The sequence below is a fragment of the Crinia signifera genome, chromosome 7 (assembly GCF_055691185.1).
Source record: "Crinia signifera chromosome 7, ASM5569118v1, whole genome shotgun sequence".
Taxonomy (NCBI): Eukaryota; Metazoa; Chordata; class Amphibia; order Anura; family Myobatrachidae; genus Crinia; species Crinia signifera.
Genome location: NC_139223.1, coordinates 76,202,920 through 76,224,683, shown reverse-complemented (window position 1 = coordinate 76,224,683; position 21,764 = coordinate 76,202,920). Strand labels below are relative to the sequence as shown.

General features: G+C 44.2%; 1 protein-coding gene across 1 annotated transcript in view; it reads left to right on the top strand.

Moving 5' to 3' along the window:
• Positions 1-21,764, top strand: part of CLEC16A (C-type lectin domain containing 16A) — a 311,322-nt gene that overhangs the window by 95,243 nt on the left and 194,315 nt on the right. Inside the window, exons 12-14 of the mRNA XM_083153350.1 lie at positions 5,327-5,453; positions 7,621-7,721; positions 18,706-18,828. Coding sequence (XP_083009476.1) covers positions 5,327-5,453; positions 7,621-7,721; positions 18,706-18,828 — 351 coding nt within the window. The remainder of the gene's footprint in view (positions 1-5,326; positions 5,454-7,620; positions 7,722-18,705; positions 18,829-21,764) is intronic.

The window sequence follows — 21,764 nt, the reverse complement described above, 5'->3', positions numbered from 1 at the left end:
TCCGCCCAATGACATCACTAATGTGGACGGGCTTGTCTGCTGATGTCACCAATGTGGGTGGGCCTGCCCACCAAAGTCTATGTTGGTGGCATACCCGGCACCTATGTGGGTGCTATGCTTCTCCCTAGAGCTCCGGAAGCCCACAGCAGGGATGGACCAGCTTGGTTGTTTTAACAAGGCACCACAAAATGGGCAGGGCGCGCTCTTTAAAAATCGGGCAGGGCGCTTCGCACTGCTAAAATAGCCTATCGTGAACATTAGATACAATGAAGAGAACAGGAGGGAAATTATTAATATGATATACAGTAAGAGGGCTATACAGAAGGTGAGGGTGTGTAATATGAATTGGGATCTGGAGGACAACAGGTAGGGATTTGCAAGTGTTGTGGCAAGAAAGGTAGAACACACTTGCTTCAGCATTAAGATTGATTGCAGTGTAGATAGATGGGTGAGGGCTATTCCAGATGTGGAGGTAGCAGTAGTCCCTACTGGAGATGACAAAATCTTTACATGTATTGATAGCATCTTGGGTAAGAGAATAGCATAGTCAGACAGGTTATTTAAGGTAGTGGTGACATGACTAGTAGAGATATGGAAGTTTGAGTAAAAAAGCAGATTTGTCAAATCTGGGTGGAGGGAGGGTGATGACCTGTATTCTGGACATGCTGTGCTTCAGGTAGCTTTATGAAATCCACCTAAAAAAAAAGGCCAGCAGATTACTGTCCCATCTCCTTGCAAGTAGACGCCCCCAGTTATTGTTAAATCTGTCCGCTGCCCAGATGGGGTCTTGAAAAAATTGAATGCAGATATTGCAAAGGTATTCATTTTTATTCAAATCTATACTCAGCCCGGCTGTAGATACTTTTTTGGGTACTCTTTACCTAGAAGGGCGCCCGTCGCGGGCATCGCGGGTACATTTATGTATGGCCGCGACGCGACCGACGCGATGCCCGCGATTTCCCATTGAAACCAATGTTAAACATGGAAATCGTGTCGGTCGCGTCGCGGCCGGCCGTAAATGTACCCGCGATGCCCGCGACGCGATGCTCACGATTTCCCATAGGAATCAATGTTAAAAGGCGCGATGGACCCGATTTTACTGTTAAATGGCTCAATCCACCCGATTTGGCCATAGGAATCAATGTTAAATGGGCCACAGAGGCCATTAACCCTTAAATGTCCCCCCAAATTTTTAACGCCACCCCACGATCCACGGCAACCCGAAGCGTGGCGAGCGCAGCGAGCCCGCGAGGGGCGGCGGTACGCGTCCTCCGACCTTTTCATGCCCTACTATCCACTAGGGCGTGGTGTGAGAATATAATAGTGTGGCGAGCGCAGCGAGCCACTGAGCCCGAAGCGTGGCGAGCGCAGCGAGCCCCGCGAGGGGACGCGGATACCTTCACAGGTAGACGCGTCCCCTCGCGGGCTTCACAGGTGTCCGCCTCGCCACGGACACCTGTGAAGCCCGCGAGGGGACGCGCATATCTGTGAAGGTATCCGCGTCCCCTCGCGGGGCTCGCCACGCTTCGGGCTCGGTGGCTCGCTGCGCTCGCCACACTATTATATTCTCACACCACGCCCTAGTGGATAGTAGGGCATGAAAAGGTCGGAGGACGCGTACCGCCGCCCCTCGCGGGCTCGCTGCGCTCGCCACGCTTCGGGTTGGCGTGGATCGTGGGGTGGCGTTACAAATTTGGGGGGACATTTAAGGGTTAATTTGCCCTATTTGGCCCCAAATCGGGTCCATTGAGGCATTTAACAGTAAAATCGCGGTCAATCTGCCGTTTTAACATTGTTCCCTATGGGAAAATCGCGGTGATCGCGGGCATCGCGGCCATCCCGATTTACCCGCGATGCCCGCGATGACCGCGATTTTTACCCACGACGACCGCGATTTCAATCGCTGGCGCCGTTCTAGGTAAAGAGTACCCTTTTTTGGTCTAACATTTCAATTCCGGGCCTATCCGCAACCCAGATGGACTCACTGATCTTCCCCCATTTCCCTGAGGAAGTCCAGGTGACCATTGCTGCGTTAAAACCCGGCAAAACCCCTGCACCCGATGGCTTTGCAAATGAGTATTTTAAAATATTAGCCCCCAAGATAGGCCCCCCTGGCTGCTTTATTTAACTGGAAAGACTCCTCCCCTATATTTCAACTCCTCAATTATTATAGCATTGCCAAAGTTGGGCAGAGACCTGGACATTCCAAGCTTTTATAGGCCTATTTCGTTGCTGAACACAGATTACAAGATCCTTATGAAAATTAAGTCTGAGCTTATGATCCCAACTGGACTCAATTATTTCTCAGGTACTTATATGTTAGTTGGGCGCCCACTAAGCTATTTGCTTAGTTTTACGCGTCCCCTCGCGGGGCATGCTGCGCTCGCCACGATTCGGGCTCAGTGGCTCGCTGCACTCGCCACACTATATAAAATCAACTCCATGCGGACATGGATAGTGGGGGTATGAGCGTTATAACTATAGTGGGCGCCCAACTAACATATAAGTACCATTTCTCAATCCCCTATAGTGTCCCGTTCATTGAAGTACTTAGGAATACATATTCCACCCATCCCTGTCAGAACTATACCAATTTCAGACCGGTGATAGCCAAAATATCTGCCCTCTATATAAATGAACTACTCTGCCCCTCTCGTTGCTGGGTAGGGCCGTGGTCATCAAAAGTATTGCTTTCCCAAAGCTTTGCTATTTGCTACAAATGATTCATATGACCCTTTCCAGACATAATTGTTCCATCTCTACTTCTATATTTACTAAATTCCTCTGGGCTGATAAGAAATCACATGTGGCCTATGCTAAACTCCAACTTCCCCACTCTGAAGGGAGACTGGGCATCCCAGATGCCCTTACATTTAGCAGAGCTGTTAGCTTTAGATTTATAATGGATTGGTTCTGGAGACATTCTGTCTTTAAGAACCGATCCTTTGAGGAAGAATTGTTCTCCCCTTGCTCCCTTGCAGCCTTACTACACCCCCCCAAAGGAATGATTAAGCTAGAAATACTTAACAATGTTTTATTCAAGCATGCATACAATGCCTGGGTATTCACTAATAAGGAGCTCCAGAGATCCTCTTTGGTCTCTCACTTCATTACTTTCTGGGGCAACCCACAAGTCTCACTGGGAATTGACAATAACCAATTCTTGATATGGAATGAGAAGGGTCTGTCATCAGAGATGTATATGACCTGGGTGGCCATCTTTTGTCATTTGCAGACCTAAAAGCAAAATTTGAGTTAACACACACCCAATTCTATATGTTTCTACAAATCAGACACCTAATCCAATCCCTACTAACTGCAATGTCTGCTGAATCGGATACAGACCCAATTGCTAATCTCATGTCTATGACACCTACCGGCACTTATAGGTTACATTCTTACTATACAGAGGTTCATGTTACCCTTCGTGACAAAAAAGTGGGCCAGGTCAATGACGGCTTGGGGTGCTGTCTTGAAACACTGCCAACTGACATTAAAATATCTGTAGTCTGCCTCTCTTCAGGAGGTACATTTGAGATTACTGTATAGGGCCTATTGAAAAGGGCACACATGATTCAAGGGGGAGCATGATAACTCATGTGGTCAGCGTAGAGCCACTTTTTTTCAGTGACTTGTGATGGTCACAAAAAAAACCCTCTTGCCTATTCTGACGGTTATTTTGGGGGTGGCAAACAAATTGTTCCTATTGGATTAGACGCCCTGTCAATTCTTGAAACCAAAAATAAGCTACTTAAAACACTATATATGGAAAGACAGGCCACATTACCGGATATCGAAACATGGGGGATGCGCTTTTATAAAAAATGTGGCCCATACATTGAAACCTTGCCCACTGATACCCAAACACAGATACTACATCTATACGAAAAAAAAACATCTTGATACCTAATAAGACCATTACATAATACGTGTAATTATGTATTGCTTAATCCCCCTGGGTCTTGCCTCGCTGACCAAAAATCTGATACAACTATACCGCCATGCATTGCTATCTTTGGAATATATGACTCGATCTGAATTTTATAACTATTAGTATGTCACCCCCCAATCCTGGTTTCTCCCCTTCGTCCTCCTCCCGTGTCTCGTCTGTCTGTCTGACCCCTTTGTTATAGTTTTTTTCTTTAATATTGGTTATTTGCACGAAATAGTATTTTTGTATTGGATGGTGATGTCTATGTAGTCTCTATTTTGTTTACTAATATTTTGTGGCCACAGTGACTACGCACTAATCATTCACATACCCAGTTTGTTCAATTTATATGAGTCATTTATACGACTGTTTGACTGTGCAGAGCACTCTATTTGATGTTCGCTGTCTTTCTCCTTGAACTGTACTATTGTGAATCTGCAAATAAAATGTGTTTGAAAAAAAAAAAAAAACAATTTAGTAGAGAATTGGAGAGGTAGATTTAGGTGAATTAGCCCAACAGTAACAAAAACAACATTAATCTTGTGTGACCCAGGCCAGGATGAATCAATGACGTATGGCAGTTTTTTTTGCGTTGTTTTCGTTATTTGTCCGCAGTGCTGTGTTCTCTGATGTATTACAATTTTTCCTTCTTGCGGCTGCAGCTCTGTATGCTAAGACAGGTTTTTTTTTTTTTTGCATGTTAAATACAGCTCTTTAGGAAGTTTGATTGGTTGGTCATTAATATTAAACAACTTCTAACATGCTTGAACTGTATATGTAGGTGTGCAACCTTGTGTGTGCAACTGCACCATTTTACCATGTGAGCCAGTCTGATGTCAATGAAGTTATTGCTGATGATCCAGCTGTCTGTAAATTCAAGGCAAGGCACAACTATTTAGATTGATGCTGTCAGAGCCTGCTTGAAATGCCGAACACTGGGTGTTCAAACTGTGAATAGCCAAGTTACTTGACCAGTAGTGTTGGCTTATTGAGAGATAGCGGGTACAGCCATACCCACTTGTAACATGTACATCACCAGGGAAAATCACCCCTATCCTCCATACAACACAAGGAGTGTGTGCAGGACCGTGTGAGTGTTCTCCTGTCACCCACTGCCTCTCCCTGGGGGTCTGTGCCTTTCTGTCACCCACTCTTTCTCCATGTCATCATCTGCCTATCTCTGTCAACCCTGGCATGTGGCATATTATGAAGATGGAGTGGGTCAGATAAAGGGGGGCAAAAGCATATTTTTTGCACCTTGGCCCACCACTAGCCGTATTGTGCATGTGACCTGTCATATAGGTATAAAGGTAAAACAAAGTGAGAGTGTATTCACCGAATAAATCTGGAACAAGCACAAACTGTAATAACAGCAAATTTGCCTTTGTTATGTAGAAATAGAGATGGTGATTATGGAACGATCGAAAGCAGCTGAAAAATCCTTGACCGTAGTAAAGGAAGAGAACACAACGGATGAAGAGAAGAGCGCAGCGGCAGCTGGTGCACAAGCCAGTGAGAACAGGTAACAAGAGCGCCAGCATGCATACAGGGAGGAATACATGGAATGTGATCAGTAGAACACAAATGTACAATTTAATTTATTGACCCTATAGCAAGTTGTAAGACTCTTGTTGCTTTGTTGTACAATGCTTTATGGAGAGTAACGAAGACAAACTTCAGGATTTCTTTTGATCTTTGCATTGCTCAGTGCATTCTCTTTGAAAAATTTGAGTATGGTCAGTGGAAAGTTTAGTTGAACTAACATAAGATATAGGCAAATGAATAGAATAATAATTGGACTTCATTCAACGCTTAAAGTCTGTACACATGGAGCAATATGATCGCAATGTATTTTGATAAAAATGAGACGCTCTGCTGGGGGAAGCCGCTGGTCACATGTCCTGCGACCACCCCCAGGTCTGGACGTGGGAGCGCACTCCCGGCGACAGTCGCACCGTACACACGGGAATATGGGCGCTCAATGACAATATCCCTGGTGATTATGGCTGAAATTGACCTGTGTGTATGGGGCTTTAGTTATTCCTTTAAGATGACACAATATATTGTCCAATGGCTAATGTAGGCTTGCTACAGGTTATTAAGCTTATGCTTCGCACTGGTTGAAAATTCGGAAACCAAAGTACAAGTTAATATAAAAACAATATTTATTCAAAATAATATACACAATAAAAAAGTAAACTCCTGGGAGTCTGATAAACATTACCAGTGTTCTTGTCAAAGCATTACTATGCAATTGAATTGATACAAAATTGTGACAGGGTTATTGGATCACAAAGAAAATGAAAAATAAGTATTCACTATTAATATCTAAAATAAGAGTCCTGAGAAATGCAATGTGATCCCTTTGAATATATAAGTACTTAGAGGAGGGTTATGGTTAGGCTGTGAGGAGGGAGGGTTGGGGCTAGGCACTAATGGGTAGGGTTAGGGGGGAGAGGGTAAGGATAATTACCCAGCACCTATCGGGATTCTGATCATCCCGGATGCCGCTGTCTGTCTAATGACTGCTGGCCCCCCATATATATTCCCATCAATCGGGGGTTAAATGATTTGGAAGCCGCTGGTTAATCCAAATATCTGTATTGTAATCCAAATATCCATTTGGTGTCTCCTGCATTGAAGCTTGAGTCACTTCTGTAGCTTAATAATTGTATATATTTACTACAGGCTATAGCTTACTTCTCTTTACTTGCTATGTCCAGAAATGCAAGAGCTCCCTTATAGCATCCAAATTGGGGTCTATATAGAAGGAAAGGCTAAAAAATGGTTTAGCCCAAGATGGGAACACAGCCTATAGCGGTGTAGCAACAGTGTTTGCAGTTAGAAGTACTCAACAGGACAAATGGCCCTTATTCTGGTTGATTCACACTGCTGTGAATGGATGATTTGCATAATCATCCATTTGCAGCCTTGGGTGCAGGGGAGAAATCATTTGATGGTTTTTCTCCAGCGCACGTGGATCAGAGACACCTCTATGGTGTCTCTGATCTGCGAGCGCCTTGTTCGGTAAGCAGATGGGCAGCTGACATCAGCTGCTCGACCCCTTCCCCCACCACCACCACCACCCGCGTCACCAGCCGATTTGCATTTGCACATGCACAGAAATGTGCCTGCGCAAACGCAAAACATTGGTCCCCCATGAAGGACCAAAGGAACCAGAATTGCACCCTGTGTCCACATCAAGAGTTTCCAAGCAGGAGTGAAGGTTAATGCACTACAGCCTATAGATCAAGTGATCTGTGCTAGAATCACTGACCTAGGGACAGCATATTCTATACTGACCAGTGGGGTTTGATGCAGGCACAGCCCCGACATCTTGGCCTTATTTAGGTACACTAAGCTATGTTTGCAGTTTTGTTCTGGTTTATATTGTTAAGTTGTATTGGTGGAAAGATTGAGGGTCTGTAATGTCGCACTGTATTTTTGTCAAGTTCACAGTTTCATATTTTATAATACCATATAAGCCTAGTATAAGCCTACTTTTTCAGAACATTTTTTATGCTGAAGAAGACCCCCCCCCCTCGGCTTATACTCGAGTGAGGGTCCCACTTGAGTCAATATGTTTTCCCAGTGTTTTGTTGTAAAATTAGGTGCCTCGGCTTATAATCGAGTCGACTTATACTCGAGTATATACGGTAATTGTTTCTATGATTTGTTGTTCTTCACAGACCCTTCCTTGACATGGTGTACGGTACACTGGAATGTTCCGATGATGATTACTACACTCTGTTTGTCTTATGTCTTCTTTATGCGATGTCTCATAATAATGGTAAGTAATGAGGACACGCACAGTACGTGTTACCATGCAATGTACCAGAAAATGCATTGAGATATGGCGTAACATATTAAGCTTTAGTAGTTTCAGTGTAACAGAAATGTGCCTTTTTTCCCTCTTTTTTTTAAAGTCTTTTTGTTCTACACATGCTGAAATAATGTGCGGTTGGTCTGACTCATTGAGACATGCAGCAGATGATGGAGAGCCAGCATTTGTTACTGTATAGAGAGCCAGGCCTGTGCAAAAGCCACAGCATCCTGTTTTAACACATTATATGCTTTTTGACCCAAACCCCCCCCCCCAACATACACAAATCTAATAGTAAAAGGCCATGTACATGCTCAGTGTCTTACCCCCTGAGCTGCAGCCTTGCTTTGCGTTTTAAACAGACTTCAGCTTCCTGGCTGCTAGGTCTTCAGTACTAACTTACTGCTGCAGTACTTTCCCCAGGCTAATTTAGCACCTTTACAGATTCAGGATTGCAGCAGTGGTCACAGACTTGCTGGTATGCACTTGTGTGCTTGTTTGCAGAGGTCATGCAGGCTCTCCTCTGTGCAGTCCTATGATGCTGTCACTGATTTTGTGGCCACTCCCCTATATTTTTGGCTTGAGCACCCACCAGCAAAAACATAAATCAGCACTTATGACTGTGTAATAGTGATGGCCAGCATCTGAAATGGTTGATAGTGACAGCATCATGTGGCTTCATGGGGAAGGGGCATGGGCACAAAATAATACCAATTTATATTACACAGCACAGTTGTTTCCAATATTCAAATTACCTACTGCTGCTGAATGTTTACAGCATACAGGGCTGGTAGAAACCTGCTGTGGTGGTGCTAGGGGAAGGAGTCCTGGGGGAAGCTCTCGCTTATCAGCTATCCCACTGCTGCTCGCCCCAGAGCTGTATGCTGTGAACATTCAGCAGCAGCAGTAGGCTGAGAAGAGAGAGAGACAAGCCGCCCACAACTCACATAGGCAGCAGCGCCGAGTGAGATTTGCCTGCTGCTGTCGGAGAAAGGGGAGCTGCTGCATCTGTTGTCAATACAGTGCACTGCCCGGACAGAGCAGAGAGAGGGGGAGGAAGACACCGCCCATCCTTCTATTGACTACTTGGAGACAAGCGGCACAGTGCCTCCCATGCTTGGAAGCAGCGCTGCCCCTCTCCCTAAGTGACAGCCGCACAGCCCCTGCAGGTGCCGATTCCATGGGTGCTGACGGGCCTGGTGGGTGTTTAATATTTTGTGTGGATTCTCAGGCCCCAGAGCACCCATGGAATCGGCGCCTATGCACTCTGTAGACCTTGGAACCTAAGCAGTAATCACTTCACTTCAGCCACCAATTAAAAGCTGTCTTTCAATTCTTCAATCTCTGGCATTGCAGTTACCACCTGACCTAGTCCTCCAATCTGCACCCTGCAAGAGGGAATATAAACTGTGCTCAATAAATCGGGAAGTGCCTTGATCACCATCTCTGATCATGCTTTGTCCCTAGACTGCAGTCTTTGGATTCCTGTGATATGTGGAATTATCAGCCTGTGCATCTGTGACAGCATACATACACTGGGCATAATTCAGAAAAGATTGCAGGGCACATTTTGTTTGCAAAAGGACAAAACCAATGTGCACTGCAGGTGGGGCTGATAGAAAATATGCAGAGAAATTTAGATTTGGGTGGGGTGTGTTCAAACTAAAATCTAAATTGCAGTATTTCACCTGCACAGAAACAAAATAACTCACCCAATTCTAACGCTGTCTGCACATTTACCCCACCTGCAGTGCACATGGTATAATCCATTTGCAAACAAAATTTGCCCTGCAATCAGGTCTGAATTAGGCCCACTATTCCTTCACAGATCAAGTTCATTACGCAGCCTTTCTGATTCCAGCCTGGTTTTGCAGGTTCTAGCCCCGGTGCAGCCTACCTGGTCAGCCCATCACAGCCTTACTGACTTCCGCCCTGCATAGTCTTTCCATTTCTAGCGGATTCAGCATCATAGGTTTGAGCTGATGCGGTGGTATGTTTCGGTGTCCATGTCGACACGACATGTGCCGACAGGCGGTATTTCATGCCCTACCATCCACTAGGGCGTGGTGGGAGAATAAGCACACCGAAGCATGGCGAGCGCAGCGCTACACTTTAGTGTTTATGTTGACTGTGTTCACATTCCGGTAAAAAAAAAAACATGTCGACTTTTTCAATGTAGATCTTACCCATGTCGACCTAATGACCCTGTCGACCTTACCCATGTCGACCTAATGACCCTGTCGACCTAAAGTAATGTCTACCTTTCTGCATGTCGATTTAATGGTGTCAACTTAATGCTTGTCTACAATAATGCTGGGGACCTAATGATCCATACCCGAAGAGGGGGGGGGGGGGGGGGTGTATGTTTATTTGTTAAACCATCCTTAAAACCATACATAAGTGAAGAAATATACGAGAGCACAATGGAGTCAGTAGAATCGTTATGGGTAGAAATCACAGGTAACAATAAAGGGGCTATTAAACTTATAGTAGGGACCTGTTATAAACCACCCAACATAAATACGGAGAAGGAATACTTCTTGCTACAGCGGCCACCAGCTTAAGGGACATTATTATTCCTCCATGTAACCCCAGCAGCAACAGGGGTACATGGAGGGAGCGCCGGCATCAGGCGGTCACATCGTCTGCTCCTCCGGCGCCCACCACAGACCCCGCTCATCTGCCTCATGGTGGCGTCTCATATTGCTGCTGCAGCCGGACCCGGACACACCATGGTCTCCATCAAGCCCTGAGTCCCCACAGCTGGTCCCTGCTCAGCAATTCAGGTGACTAAGCAGGGGTAGGGTACGGAGGTAGGCAGATTAGCATACCTACTGAGCATACCTAATTAGCATGCCTACGCTTGCTGTGTGTTCTGACCCTTTGTCCCTTCTGTGTTCTGTTCTTATGTCCCCCCACTTTTTTGTTCTGTACTGTCACCCACCTTCTGCATGCTGCCCATGTGTCACCCCCACCTCTCCTGTGTTCTGTCCCTTTGTCTCCCCCTCTCTGTTCTTTCCCAGACATTATGTCACCCCACTGTGTTCTGTCCCACATATTGCCCCCCCAAGTGAATTTCTGTCACTGTTTGACTCCCCAAATATTGTCACTCCCCCTCTGTGTTCTGTCACTGTGTTGCACCCCCTCTGTATTTTTTCCCAGCCATTGTGTAAACCCCCCTCTGTGTATTGTCCCAAATGTCACCCTACTGTGTTCTGTCAATATCTGCATTACTTTGTGTGGCTAAAGAAGGAGTTGGGTGGGAGGAGCCTGCACTAAAAATTGGGAATAATTGGTTTGAAGAGATAGAAAAATTGGGGAAAAAACTGACTATAATTAGCGATAAATAATCTTATCTAACATCACCTACCACCTATGCACAGGGCTGTGGCTTTAAGAAGTGTGATGGTCAGTGGTGCACCCCCGAGTAGAAATACGTTTAATTATAAACAAAAGAAGAAAAAAGAAACTCGGGTGGGGTGCACTCTTAATCCCCAATCTAAAAATTGCTTGAAAAAAGTTTTTTTTTTACATATTTTTCTATGCCAAGTGAAGAATTTTTTATTTTTATTTATTTTTGTGTTATATACTTTAAAGTCCTGTAATGCAAAAAATTATAAATATATAACAAATTAATGAGTATATTAATTTAATTTATGCTGCACAAGAGGTTTAATAAAGTGTTTTAAAGAAAAATAATTTTTTATATTTTTATTTTGCAAGTTATTCCTATAGGAATATTTTTATTTTTTGTAAAATACCGATAATATTGCCTCTGTTTGCAAATTATTTATAGACAACTATAATGGGGCTGGTATAAGGGATTGATACAATGAAATCCCATGTGTGTATCTCTACATGTAGTACACATATGCACAAATGCTATGTAAGGCTGACCTTCATAAATCCTTAATGCCTTTACCACTTTGGCATTATAGTTTTTTTCTCAATTAAATGAGATAAGGATTATAATCATCAGTCAGCAAATTAAATCAAAAAATTCAAATAAAGTATATACAATACACAATATTTACATTTGTGCACATGCATTAGTTCCCTTTATGGTTAGCTGGTTTTTATAAGATTATAAATGAGTCAATTTACCTAACAATGTTCATAAACACAATTGTATCAAAAATTAGAACTGTACAATTTTTTTGACCAATTTGGTTGAAAGACATTTCCATTGAACCCAGTGTCCTGGATGGAAGATGTTGACAAAAGATATTGTCAACAAACAAACGATGAATGATGATGCGCATACCCGCCAGTTGTTCATCAAGATTGTTCGTCAACTGTGCATGCAGCTCAATTTAAATATCTTTCAAAAAGAGCCTATAAACTGTAGCTAGACCTTTCTTCTTTCGTCTGTCGTCAATATCTTTCGTCAACATCTTTAGTCCAGGACACTGGGTTCAATGGAAATGTCTTTCAACCAAATTGGTCAAAAAAATTGTACAGTGTGTATGCACCCTTAGACAAGAAAACTTTGATTGTGATATCACAGTTTTGTAACAATATGTTCACTCAAGCAAGAGCCCAATCAGTACTGCACATGTGTCTCAGGTGATATCTATTTCATGCAGGTTTGTGTCCACATACACCTCAATCACTGCTGGGCCAGAACCGTGGCCACAAACACACCAATTGCGCTGAAAAGGTTTATATATATCCCTCAATAAATAGCTTACAGCACTGCAATGGACAGAGTATCGTTATCTAAATGCAACAGCTGCAACCAATCAACCATGCATGTATATGCCAGCCGCATCTGCCTCAGCGCAGAGCGGTATACAGTTATGAAAGCCTGGTCAATTGCTATGTCCTGCAAGAACTAAATTATATATAGGAGATAAGTAAACCTCTGCTGTTGTCACTGTTGTTCTATACAGGATCACACATTAACAGTCTGAAAAAGGCTAATTAGACAGATAAACACTGAAGAGGAACAATGCCGCAAATAGATACAATTGTGTCTGAAGATGAGTAACAAATTATGCAATGTAAGGGAATAATCAAATGCACAGCTTAAACTTTAAATGAATAAAAAGGGGAAAAAATGGAGAGACCAATTTGCCTGTAGCCGCTGAGCCGGCATCTACGGCGCACAGTTGCTTTACAGGGAGAGGTCTACATTACCAGCCCTGGATCTCTTAGGCGCAGGGACGCTTAGGAGCGTTTGTCTCTTCTTTGAAGCTCCGACTTGGAAGCCGCTCCAGCGGTCACGTGTGCACACGTGACCACGTCTCTGTCTGTCTGGGGACGTACGTTTCGCAAAGCTTGATCACCCGGTCGCGTTGTCCCAGCGCAACAGAGGCTGAGTGCGTCTTCGGCTTATGCGTCTCCATGGAGACGCATAGCTCAGCCATTTAGGGCTGAGCTATGTGTCTCCATGGAGACGCATCGCCCAATCACGCTCTCAGCCTGTGTCGCGCTGGGACAACGCGACAGAAGCTGTTAGCTGTATCGGAGACAGCCGGTTGTCCCCGCTGTCAGTGCGGGGGTAGCCGGCTCTACAGCAGAAGGGAGACCAGCGCAGGATCCTGGATCGGTGAGTATGTGGTTGTAAAAGTGAGGTGTGTGGATGTGTATGTAATAAAGTTTTACTTTTCTGTGTGTGTGTGTTTTCTTTTAACATTCTTTTTACAGGTGGACTACAAGTCCCAGCGGGCCCATTAATGCCCCGCATGCTGGGACTTGTGGTTCTCCAAGTCCCACCCTGCGGGGGAGGTCTGCTGGGACTTGTAGTTCTCCTGTATAAAGCAATGTTAGGATTGAAAGATTTTACACAATCAGGCCGGCGTCCACTGGCCAGGGACGCCGGTGACAGCCCCGGGCTTCAGCCCTGGACGGGTGAAGCCTTGGGGGGGGGGACCCCTTTATTGGGGGGGTCCCCACTCCTCCAGGTACCCCGTCCAAGGCTGACCAGCCACGGTGCTCATGGTACGGCCAGGGGACCTTATGTAAAAAGTGTCCCCCGGCTGTGGCATGACACTGCGGGCTGTTGGAGCCCGGTGCTGGTTTAAAAATACGGGGGACCCCCAGAATTTTTTGTCCCCCGTATTTTTGGAACCAGGACCGGTCCAAGAGTCCGGGGCTGGTTTCAGAAATACGGGGGACCCCTACACTTTTTGTCCCCCGTATTTTTGGAACCAGGTCCGGCTCAATGAGCCCGGGGCTGGTTATGCTCAGGAGGGGGGACCCCACGCAATTTTTTTCTAAAAAAAAACACATTTTTCACCGCAGAACCATGCACAGATCTCAATGATCTGTGCAGGGTTCTGGCCAACTCGCATATCAGAATCTGGTCTGAAAAAATGGCGATTATTAGACACCTTAAAAGTGCGATTTGCGAAATCCCATTTCATTAAATAAGCGAATTGTATACTTTTCTATTGGAAAACATCTGGATGCGATAAAAGTGCGAATTTTTACCGCACTTTCAGTACACATGACTTATCACAAAAAATATGCGATTTAGGGACCTTTTCTCATCAGATTAAATATGCGAATTCACGGAAAAATGCGAATTAGCCGTTTTTTGGAGTAAAAATCGGCAAAAAACACGACTTGGGCCTTACAGTGTGTCACATATTGTGTAATGGGCATTGCAGTGTGTTACATATGTAATGGGCATTGTGTGTGGCATATTGTGTAATGGGCATTGTGGTGTTTGGTATAATGTGTGATGGGCATTACAGTGTGTCATATTGTGTAATGGTCATTGCGTTGTGAGGCAAAATGTGTAATGGACATTACGGTGTGTGGCATAATGTTTAAGGGACCTTACGATGGGTGACATCGTTAATGGGAATTGCAGTGTGTGGCATAACCCCTTGAAGCGAGGCTTCACCGACTTTTTGAAATGTGCGCCTTCTTTATTTTTAAAATTTCTGCTAGTGGGGCAGATATTTACTGTTAAAACTGGGAGCCATATTATCTAGAAACAGCCCTGCTTGTTTCACCAGAATGTTATGGGGAAGGGGGGCGCAGGAAACTTTTTTTGGCTTGGGGGAGCAAATTTTATAGTTAAGCCACTGCCTGCTCCACCCCCCTCTTGGTGCCCATATATGTCATTGCTATTATTGCTACTTACATTATCATGGCCAAACTTAGTATGATGTGTCTGCATTAAGAAATATCACTTTTCAGATGTATTGTCTGGGCACATTATTAGCTGCCAGTTTTCCTGCCCCTGCCTATTTTGAATATACATGGGGGGCAAATGTAAGTGCAGGGTCTGTTCAAGTCTGCTAGATATCTGAAAGTAGCAATCATTAAAAATACAAACCCAGGTGGTTGTGTGTGTGTGCATGTGTGTTTTTTTTTTTTAAACATTGGACAGACTGTCATGGAATCCACCTATGACTGCAGTTCACAGGTTATTACATTTAACACCATAGTCATAAGAGCTGTAAACACGGTGCAATGTACTTTCTATTCAATACCGATTCAATCCTGATCGAATCGCATGGCATCATGTACACATTCAATGTAGACATTGCCTGCACAATCTATTTTTCTATTCGATTTTGATGACGCAGGCCGCACATGATTGAATAGAAATGTAATGCATTTAATTTCCTTTCGATTCGATTTTGCTTATATAAGCAAAATCGAATAGTAAAAAAGACAAAATCAAACCGTATGTACGCCCTATTGGTTCCCATTTCTTTGAAGGTTGTCAAGATCAAGTTCAGAGACCCAGGACCCATTAGGTAGTTCTATAAACCATTTCTAGACTGTTACACGATGGTTAGTGACCTGTTTTTTGACCTACAAAATGTCAACCTAGTAAATTACTGTAATGCTGCTTTTGCCACCAGTGTTTTTACATATTAACTTGTGCTTTTTTCCAAAGCTAGGAGAAACTGTAAAATTCCCAGGAAACAAAAGCGTTTTGCTGTGCTCGCACTTAGCACTCAGATTATTTCAAGTGATTTGGAAGGGAATTCGGTTCATGTTTCATATTTGTCGCTGCATGTTCTGAGCTTGATATAGAATGAAGTAGGATTTGTTGGCGCTGATTCACATAGTATTGAGTAGCCTTATAAATATTTATAGAAATGTTTTCCGCAGCACATTACAAACTCATTCTTAACGCAAGGCTTGCTCTTAACAAAGGGTCCTACTCATACGTTAATATGTGAAATAAATATTCCAAAATAGATTCTTAAAAAGCAAAAAAAACAACAAATAGGTCTATTTTTATAAATCATTGAAATACAGCTCCCAGTAGCCTTTGTGAAACGAGTGCATGAGTAGTCTGTTAGGGTGAGAGCTGAGAAGGATTCAGATCAGTGCTAGAAGGTGGGATTGAGAACTAGATCTATAAATAGTGTTCCTTCTAGGAACTGGGCAGGGCAGGGCGGTGCTGCACTGAGGGCAGAATAAGGGGGACGGACCGGGCCCACTGACATCACCGTTGTGGGTGGGCTCGTGCTGCCGACGTCACGAAAGGGGTGGGCCCGTGCTGCCAACGTCACAAAAGGGGTGGGCCCGGCCGCCGATTGTCACAAAACGGGGTGCACGGGCAACTATGTCGGCGCTGGGTTTCTCCGTGTGCACCGGCGGAGACAGGTGGCAGGCTGGTTTAGCAGAGCGCTGCTAGAGGGGCAGGGCGCATTTTGCCCATTGAAATTCGGGCAGGGCGCAGCACACTACTAAAATAACCTAGCGTGAACACTAGTGATATATAATGAATAAATATATTCTGTCAGAGTTGTTGTGAAGTTGAATGTCGCATATTATAGACAAACCCTGTACAAAAATGATGTTAAGTAAAACTGGAGTAGCTTAAATGAAGATGGGCTTGGGTGACCCAGTCGAAGGCCTGATCGTTATCCCATAAAAAGTGTAGGAAGACTTGGGATCCCATGTGTTATCAGCTGAAAACTGAAAAAAACAGGCCCTAATTGGATAGCCCGATAATGACCGATGGGTATATATCACATCAGCCTGTTTTTTTGTTGTTTTTTTCATGGGAAAAAATATTGGGGCTTATTGAATACCCCTCTTACTTTTGCATACAATTCACTTGCGTTCTTCTTGGTGCCTTATTTTTAACACTTCAGATGCAGTGGAGACGCATATTGGATGAGCAAGAGGTTACAGATGCAAGTTTTTCAATGCATAGATCGCATACCAGCCATGTACCACACACACACAATACTTTTTACTTACATTGCAAAAGCAATTGCGTGTGTAGTTTGTCTTACTAGATATATCCTTACAGAGTGATGTTTTGCTGTTATTATCATGTATTAATATAGTGGCAGGTTTATAACACTGTGCTGCCCCAGTGGATCCCTGACGTTGTGTATTTGGTTATGTGAAGGATACAGATCACCCAGATAACCCAAGCAAACCGGAGAGCTTTCTAACTCTACACACATAGGACCCTGGTTGAGCGCATTACCCCAGCACTGTGAGACAACCATGCTAAACATAGTATCACCATACTGCCCATTATTATTTGTTGATTAGCTGTACAATAACCTCACCTATCTCAATAAATAGCTTTTAGAAGTCTTGCTGTAATAATCCTAAAATATTTCTAAGTTAAGTTGTGCTTCCTGTTACTTATTTTGTAATAAGTAACAGTGTGTCATGTCCCTGCGGGTGTACTGTGTGTGTATATGTATGGGGGGAGAGGCTGCTGGGCCTCCACCCTGACACATGCTGTCTGCCTACTGTATGTATCTCCTACAACTGCAATGTGCTGAGGCTGCCCTTTATGCACCCCCACAACTGCAACTCCACCACCCACAGCACACCCGCCCCTCCCCCACCCACAGCACCACCCGACACCCTCCCCCACCTGCGGCAAACCCGCACCCGCCACTCCCTCAGCCACGGTACTAATGCTCCCACCCACGGCACCCAACTAAATTCTGTACATCTTACCCTGCAGGCAGTTGTTTACAATAAAGTCTTTCAAATGTTAAACATGTTTTTTAATACTTTAACCCAAATACATTATTTACTAAAAAGTTCCTTCATAACTGTACGTCTTACTCTCTAAGCACTGTGCATACCATTGGAAGAGGCTACATCCCCTTCACAATCATACACCCTTTTGATCTGAAAAATATAACCTCTAACTTAAGTAGCAATGCAGGGAATCCTCCATATAATACAAACCATATGTCATGCAATAAAGGCGTTCACAGGTTAAGAGGGCGGAGCCCCTTACGACGGTATGAAGAGCGCCCGTAGGGAGCGATGCATCACCTAGTTAGTAATAAGTAAGTAGCAAACATGCCAATGCTATGATTCATCTATTTACCTACAGTAATTAATTAAATTGTACAGGAGGTACATTGGCAGAACTTATGAAATATGGAATTCCATTGTATAGAACAGCTGAGCATAAGTTGTGGTGGTGCCACAAAAGGCATATTAAAGGTAATGGGGAACACTCTTCCCCAGCCAATGACCACGATGTGAAGAATTACACTTAATTGCTCGCTTGTGGTGGGTAGAGGATTCCCCATTCAGTTCATTACCTTGGCATGGAGGGTTAAAGGCACCATGGACCTGATTGCAGGTTTGTTAGCAAAGCAAAAAAAAAAAAAAGCACACAACTGGGCAAAACCGTGTTGCACTACAGGTGAAGTAGATGTAACATTTGCAGAGAGAGTTGTATTTGGGTGGCATATATTGTTTCTGTGCAGGGTAAATCTGGGCTGCTTCATTTTTACACTGCAAGTTAGATTTCTGTTCACACCCCCTACCCAAATCTAAATCACTTTGGGCATGTTACTGTCCCACCTGCAGTGCCCCTGGCTTTGCCCAGTTTTGTGATTTTTTGTTTTGCTAACAAATGTGAATCAGTTACCACTAGCTTTTCTTGGAGACGTTCTAGCACTCACAGCACGTGTATTCCATCATCTGTGGAAACACTGTTTACTGCAATAATGTCTCATTTGCTTTTTCTTTTTGTTGACAGGAATAGAACCCAGTAAATTGGAAAACATTCAGTTGTCCTTGAATCCAGCAAAAGAAAACCGCACCTACAATCATGTGTTAGTAGAAAGGTTAATAAGGATAATGAACCAAGCAGCACATCCAGGTATGGGACTTGTCTTGATGCTGTGTGGCACACTATTCTGCTATGTAGATGATAAGCCGGCCTATGTCCTTTTTGTCTTTTTATAATGATCTTTTATCAATTAAACTTTACCCTTTGAGTGCCAACGTTGCTGTGAGCAATCCTCAAAATATCCATTGCCCACATCGCTCACAGTTTCTGTTCTTTTAGTATAAATAAATACAAAAACAGCCAAGGCTATTTACTAAAGTTTAGTTAAATATTGCACCCACTAAAAGTGGAGCGATGCTGGCATTTTTAATGGATATTTTGAGGATATCTCACAGCAACATTGGCACTCAAAGGGTTAATAAAAAAAAAAGGTTTGCTTGCCAATTTTCACACCTACTTTGACAATTTACCTTGGTACTGAAAGGGTTAATATGTTTTTTTTAAGATCTTGTGCCTAGGCAGGTGGTATCTGTTCTTGACTTCATACCTTTCCAGTCTCGTATACCCCTTTGACCCAATGGCAACCTGGATTGGGCAAAGGAACAGGGCAGTGTGCTGGGAGTAATGTGGGTAGGATCGACAATGTGAACGAGATCTGTCCTGGGTCTGACATGGATTGGAAATTATGTTCCAAATCGCAAAGTTAGCACCCGGGATTTTGGTGTGAAAAGGGTTTAAAGGAGTTCCTCAGTCACATACTGTATAGTACTTCAGCACTCTGAACACTAACCATACCTGAATCATTTGTATGAGGTTCACGCAGTAATAAGAATGTCATCGCCATTCCCTTGCAGGGGTGAGCAAGAGAAGTGGTGAGTAACCATATTAAATATATATATATTTTTAATATTAAAGAAAATAATCAAAATAGTTTTTTTTATTCTTCCAATCTGAACTTCTTTATCATTTATAAACAAATAGATCTTGGGGGTTCACTACTTATATGCTAAATCTAGCATAAGAATATGTACCGATTCACTACTCTTATGGCATTATTTTAATGTCCCTTTAATTATTATATTTTGTAGACCAACAATTTTTGATATCATTAAGTGCACATTAGGCCCATTATGAAATTGCTTTGTAAATACGAATTATACTACATCCATTACCAACTACTAGGAAGTTCAGATACATTGTTTGACAAGATTGGTATTTTTATAAATCCAGCGCTGGATTCTGCTGATTTTGTTCTTTTCTGGAATAATTTCCATCTGCAAACTTATTGGGCTTCATTTACCGCAGAAAAGGGGGATGTACTCTACAAGAGTGGTAAACCACGCCCAAGAGAGCCCCGCAGAGACTGCATTATTGTTATTGTTGTATATAGTGTTCATTCTAGCACACTTGCATCTTCCAAAACCCATGCAGTTCATCTTCCCTGTCTTGGGTGTCACTGTCTTTTGCAAAGAGGGCCAGATATGGTGACTTGAAAATGTGTGGGGGCCGACCATTAAGCCTGACATTCTTTGAACCATTAATCACATCAGAATGGTCCCCCACTCTGCCCCTATTCACTGTATGTCCCCCAGCATGCCCCCACTCACTGTATGTCCCCCAGCGTGCCCCCACTCACTGTATGTCCCCCAGCGTGCCCCTTCGCTGTATATTCCCCGCCTGACCCCCCATCTCTGTATTTCCCCCAGCCTGCCCCCATTCACTTTATTTATGTCCCCCACTCTGCCCCCATTCACTGTATGCCCCATTCACTGTATGTCCCCCAGCATGCCCCTCCTTCACTGTATATTCCCCTGCCTGACCCCCTTTCTCTGTATTTCCCCCAGCCTGCCCCCATTCACTGTATGTCCCACAGCATGCCCCCATTCACTGTATGTCCCCCAGCATGCCCCCAATCACTGTATGCCCCCCACTCTGCCCCATTCACTGTATGCCCCCAACTCTGCCCACATTCACTGTATGTCCCCCAGCATGCTTCTCCTTCACTGTATATTCCCCTGCCTTTCCCCCCAGCCTGTCCCCTTTTTCTGTATGTCCCCCAGAGTGCCCCGCCTTCACTGTATGTCCCCCAGCCTGCCCCCATTCACTGTATGTCCCCCAGCCTGCCCCCATTCACTGTATGTCCCCCACTCTGCCCCTTTCACTGTATATTCCCATAAACTGCCCCTCCTTCGCTGTATGTACCCATATCCACTGTATGCCCCCCACTCTGCCCCCATTCACTCTGTCCCTCAGCCTGCCCACCCTTCTCTGAATGTACCACATACTGCCTCCCTTCACTTTATATTCCCCTGCAGGAGACAGATGCTTGGGCTCCCGTCGCCGTCCTTCTCTGCTCCGAATATTATGGGAGCAAGCTTCCCCCCTTCCCGCACACTGCTGTCACTGTGATTGCGGTGGAGGGTGATATATAAGTGCAGCAGCAGGAGTTGGACACATCTGAAAGATGGCAAACACGTCTCACAGTGGCAGCCAGCACCCCCTCTCCAATGCAGACAGCAAGCCACTCTAGAGTTCTGTGCTGTGCGGCACATGTCAGCCTCCAGCCGCACGCTTCTGGCTGGAGGCTGCGGGCCCCTTGAAGTGACATCACGGCCGCAATTGGCCCCCGGGCCGGACTTTGGACACGCCTGTGTTAGAATGAACACTAATATAGGTACCAGCTTTATATATATATAGGGATTTCAATCATTTGTCTTGGGTAACTTAATTATAAATAAGAAATCATGGTTTGGAGTGAAGTTTTCTGAGAACACTGATGTAAACCACCTGGTTCAGTTACTTTATTCACATCTGCTTTCTATTAAATGTATCAAAAGGGCTATTTTTGCTCTTCCAATAATATTAGACCGTAAAAACAAAATTCCTGGCTGGACACTTAACTCTTCCAGACAAGTTGAGTATTAAACATAAAATACTTGTGTTGTATTTCCAACCGAACAGGGTATGTGAGGGATGTATTGATCCCATACATTGTCATGCATGCTGGCCACATGGGCAAGGATGAA